The 4,901-nt window shown below is 40.4% G+C and overlaps 1 protein-coding gene across 1 annotated transcript in view; it reads left to right on the plus strand.

Annotated features, from left to right (window-relative positions):
• The window catches only part of LOC104985764 (multidrug resistance-associated protein 4-like), a gene marked incomplete at both ends in the record, with an annotated part of 36,928 nt that extends 32,256 nt beyond the window's left edge, over nucleotides 1-4,672 (plus strand). The window contains one exon of the mRNA XM_010836109.1: nucleotides 4,583-4,672. Coding sequence (XP_010834411.1) covers nucleotides 4,583-4,672 — 90 coding nt within the window. The remainder of the gene's footprint in view (nucleotides 1-4,582) is intronic.
• Nucleotides 4,673-4,901: the final 229 nt, after the last annotated feature.

A 4,901-nucleotide genomic window follows, 5' to 3' on the forward strand; every position in this document is an offset into this window, starting at 1 on the left:
TTTTTTTTTTTTTTTTTTAGGCTCACTTGTTCAGTCATGCTTTGTGGAGGGAGGGATGCTGCAAACAAATAACACTGGCGTGTGCTTGCAGTACCTCAGCCACACTGGGCCTGCCCCCGCTCATGGTGTGTGTACCCTCCCTGTCCACGCTGCTCAGGCTCTAGGTTGTTCTGCCGGGAACCATCCGAGGCTGGCCCTGGGCTGCATGCACCTCCCAGGTCTAAGCTGCTCAGGTTCAGGCACTCAGGTAGTCCTCAGAGGTGCAGACTCGGTTGGGCCTGTGTTTTGTGCCCTTCCCAGGTCTGAGCAGCTCAGTTGATGAGGTGTTTGGTGAGCGCGGTTGCTGCAACTTATCACCTCCCTGCCGCTCGGTTTTCTGGGTGTACAACCGGCGCACCTTCTCAGGCGGATGTTGACCGTCCAGAGCCCCAAGAAGTCTTAGTTAGCAAAGAAGCCTGCTTACAGTTTTGTAGATAATGTCTCTCTGGGGCTGCGATTGCCTCCTTCCAGCTCTGGCTACCTGTCACAGGAGGGGGATGGTCTGTAGCCTGCTATCTCTGTTTAGTCCTTTGTTGTGTACGCGGGCCTGGCGGTGTCTTAGGTTAGGGTTGGCTTTTTGCGTGGTAGTTATCCCACAGTCTGGTTTGCTAGCCCAAGTTAGTTCGCTCAGATAGTGCTCGGAGCATTCAGGCCAGATCCTTACTGTAAGCGATGCAGCCCGCACCTCCCTATCCAGCCCCTGCTTGCTAGTGCAGGCGTCTGCATTGCTCCTCCACTGGGGAAGTTACCATTGGGCTCGTAATCTGTGGGTTTTAATTGTTTATTTATTTTTCCTCCCTGTTATGTTGCCCTCTGTGCTTCCAAGGCTCGGCACAGACTCGGCAGTGAGAGTATTTCCTGGTGTTTGGAAACTTCTCTCTTTTTAAGACTCCCTTCCCGGGACGGAGCTCTGTCCCTCCCTCTTTTGTCTCTTTTTTTTGTCTTTTATATTTTTTCCTACCTCCTTTCTAAGACAATGGGCTGCTTTTCTGGGTGCCTGATGTTCTCTGCTGGCATTCAGAAGTCGTTTTGTGAAATTTACTCGGCGTTTAAATGTTCTTTTGATGAATTTGTGGGGGAGAAAGTGGTCTCCCCATCCTATTCCTCCGCCATCCTGTTTCTCCCCCCTATTCTTTCTTCTGGATATGGATGATGATCAGTTCATTTAGAGGCTGCTGCTGCTAAGTGTCTTCAGTTGTGTCTGACTCTTTGTGACCTCATGGACTGTAGCCTGCCAGGCTCCTCTTCCATGGGATTCTCCAGGCAAGAATACTGGAGTGCCATTTCCTCCTCCAGGGGATCTTCCTGAGCCAGGGATTAAACTCGTTTAGAGGCTACAGGATTACAAAAAAAAAAAAAGAAGAAGAAGAAGAAGAAAACTAAGATTTTTAAACAACTCTGAGTCCTTATTCTTGAAACAGGGAGATGAGCTGCACCTTAAATATTCTTAGATTAGAAATGAGGACAGAGCTTTTAGGACTCAAGGAAGCAGCAGCTATCGTTATGCTACATAAACATTAGCAGAGGACAGTTTCCTGGTTTGGGACTGAAATCATTAAAACTGTTGTTCTGTATCTGCCCCATTTGTAACCACTTGTATGATGTTTGTCTTGGTCCCAGGCTGTTTTAAGCATCAGATTAGTGGGTGGGGCTTCTTTGTAAGATAATGAGAGTCTTATCTTCCAGGAGCATATAAAAAGGTCTAGTAAGACAGGTTTTCAGGCTTGCAGTTGTATTGAGATATTATCAGTTTGCTACACTAAATGCTCTGATTCAGAGTGGCGATTTTTGTGTTACATGTCTAATATGAACTTACAGTAGTAACAAGGGAAAAATTACTACTAAATATGGTATGAAGGGTTACATTTTAAAAGTATCAACTTTATACCATGATGAAAAACAGGTTTGAAGCTAGTACTCCATTTAAAATGCTATATTGACAAACAGCATTTGTTTTTCTGACTCTGCTGTGCCAGCTAACTCTTATTGTTGTTGTTCAGTTGTTATGTCCAACACTTTGCAACGTCATGGACTGTAGCACACCAGGCTCCTATAACTGTTTAATTCTTATTAAATGAGATTTAATTGTGTACCTTCAGAAAGAATATACTTAGGCCAACAAATTTAGTATATATATAAGAAGTTTTTATGTTCTACTGTAAATCTCTACACTGAAGTGTTCTGCCTGTACACATCTTTATAATGATTATTTATAAGATAAGTTATTTACTTCATTGCCTAGAGGTACTGTAGTACCTGATACTGTAATAATAATATGTTTTTATTACTTTGATTCTTATCTGCCCTTGCATATGTATCTACTGTGAGCACTTTTACAGTCAGTTCCACAATTCATGTTTTAATAGATAATTCTTTTTATTCAATAAGCTTTGATGAAATTTTAATGATTTTGAGATATATATTTGGCATGTCAAACAAACTGAAATACTCTTATTTACTAAACTCTGTTCTTCCATCTACTACAGCTAAATGAACATGCATAATCTCTCAATATATCCTTTTAAACTGGCAGTATAGATGTAAGTGGGTGCCCATATTGCAATGGGAAATGCTTAAATTTAATTTTTAGTTTTAGTTGCTCAGTATCAGAAAGGAGAGATAAGAAAGGCTTCCTCAGTGAGCAGTGCAAAGAAATAGAGGAAAACAATAGAATGGGAAAGACTAGCAATCTCTTCAAGAAAATTAGAGATACTGAGGGAACATTTCATGCAAAGATGGACACAATAAAGGACAGAAATGGTAGGGACCTAACAGAAGCAGAAGATATTAAGAAGAGGTGGCAAGAATACACAGAAGAACTATACAAAAAATATTCTCATGACCCAAATAATCACAATGGTGTGATCTCCCACCTATAGCCAGACATCCTGGTGTGAAGTTAGGTGGACCTTAGGAAGCATCATTATGAACGAAGTTAGCAGAGGTGATGGATGGAATTCCAGTTGAGCTATTTCAAATACTAAAAGGTGATGCTGTTAGAGTGCTGCACTCAATATGCCAACAAATTTGGAAAACTCAGCAGTGGCCACAGGACTGGAAAAGGTCAGTTTTCATTCAAATTCAAAGAAAGACAATGCCAAAGAATGTTCATACTACTGCACAATTGCACTCATCTCACATGCTAGCAAAGTAATGCTCAAAATTCTCCAAGCCAGGCTTCGACAGTAAGTGAACTGTGAAATTCTAGATGTTCAAGCTGGATTTAGAAAAGGCAGAGGAACCAGAGATCAAATTGCCAGCATCTGTTGGATCACTGAAAAAGCAAAAGAGTTCCAGAAAAACATCTACTTCTGCTTTATTGACTATGCCAAAACCTTTCATTGTGTGGATCAGAACAAACTCTGGAAAATTCTTAAAGAAATGGGAATACCAGACCACCATACTTGCCTCCAGAGAAATCTGTATGCAGGTCAAGAAGCAACAGTTAGAACTGGATATGGAACAACAGATTGGTTCCAAATCAGAAAAGGAGTATGTTAGGGTTATATATTGTCACCCTGCTTATTTAATTTATATGCAGAGTACATCATGAAAAATGCCAGGCTGGATGAAGCACAAGCTGGAATCAAGATTGCCAGGAGAAATATCAATAACCTCAGATATGCAGATGACACCACCCTTAGGGCAGAAAGCAAAGAAGAGCTAAAGCAGCCCTTGATGAAAGTGAAAACGAAGAGTGAAAAAGTTGGCTTAAAACTCAACATTCAGAAAACTAAGATCATGACATCCAATCCTATCACTTCATGACAAATAGATGGGGAAACAATGAAAACAGTGAGAGACTTTATTTTTTTGGGCTCCAGAATCATTGCAGATGGTGATTACAGCCATGAAATTAAAAGACACTTGCTCCTTGGAAGAAAAGCTATGACCAACCTATTCAGCATATTAAAAAGCAGAGACATGACTTTGCCAACAAAGGTCTGTCTAGTCAAAGCTATGTTTTTTCCAGTAATTATGCATAGATATTAAAGTTGGAGTATAAAGAAATCTGAACACAAAAGAATTAATGCTTTTGAACTGTGGTGTTGGAGAAGACTCTTGAGAGTCCCTTGGACTGCAAGGAGATCAAACCAGTCCATCCTAAAGGAAATCAGTCCTGGATATTCATTGGAAGGACTGATGCTGAAGCTGGAACTCCAATACTTTGGCTACCTGATGCGAAGAGTTGACTCATTTGAAAAGACCCTGATGCTGCAAAAGATTGAAGGCGGGAAGTGAAGGGGATGACAGAGGATGAGATGGTTGGATTGCATCACTGACTCGATGGACATGAGTTTGAGTAAGCTCTGGGAGTTGGTGGAAGGCAGGGCAGCCTGGTGTTTTGCAGTAGTCCATGAGGTCACAGAGTTGGACATGACTGAGTGATTGAACTAAATTGAACTGATTTGCAACCTTACTATTAATGATTGTAGTAAACTTTGTTTGTTTTCTTTTTTTGCATTTTAAATCTGGTCTCTAAAAATTGGAGTGAAATGAAAAGAGACTGCAGTAATAACATTCTCTATTTTGTTGTATTTAGGACCCTATTGTGTTCACTGGAACAATGAGGAAAAATCTGGATCCCTTTAATAAGCATACAGATGAGGAACTATGGAATGTCTTAGAAGAGGTAATTTATTAAATATGATAAACTTGTTAGCATCAATATCTCATGTGTGTACATTTAAAAGCATTGTAGGTAATTAAGGGAGCTTAATAGTTTAATTGACTTCATTTACCTCCTAGGAGAACATTGATGACATGGATGTACTTAAAATGTGTGTATGATGAAATGAATAAATATGAAAACCAACAGTATAATTCATGTTTTCATTTTACCTTTTTCCCTAGAACCCAAA

This window comes from Bison bison, unplaced genomic scaffold (assembly GCF_000754665.1).
Source record: "Bison bison bison isolate TAMUID 2011002044 unplaced genomic scaffold, Bison_UMD1.0 scf7180017845618, whole genome shotgun sequence".
NCBI classification, from domain to species: Eukaryota; Metazoa; Chordata; class Mammalia; order Artiodactyla; family Bovidae; genus Bison; species Bison bison.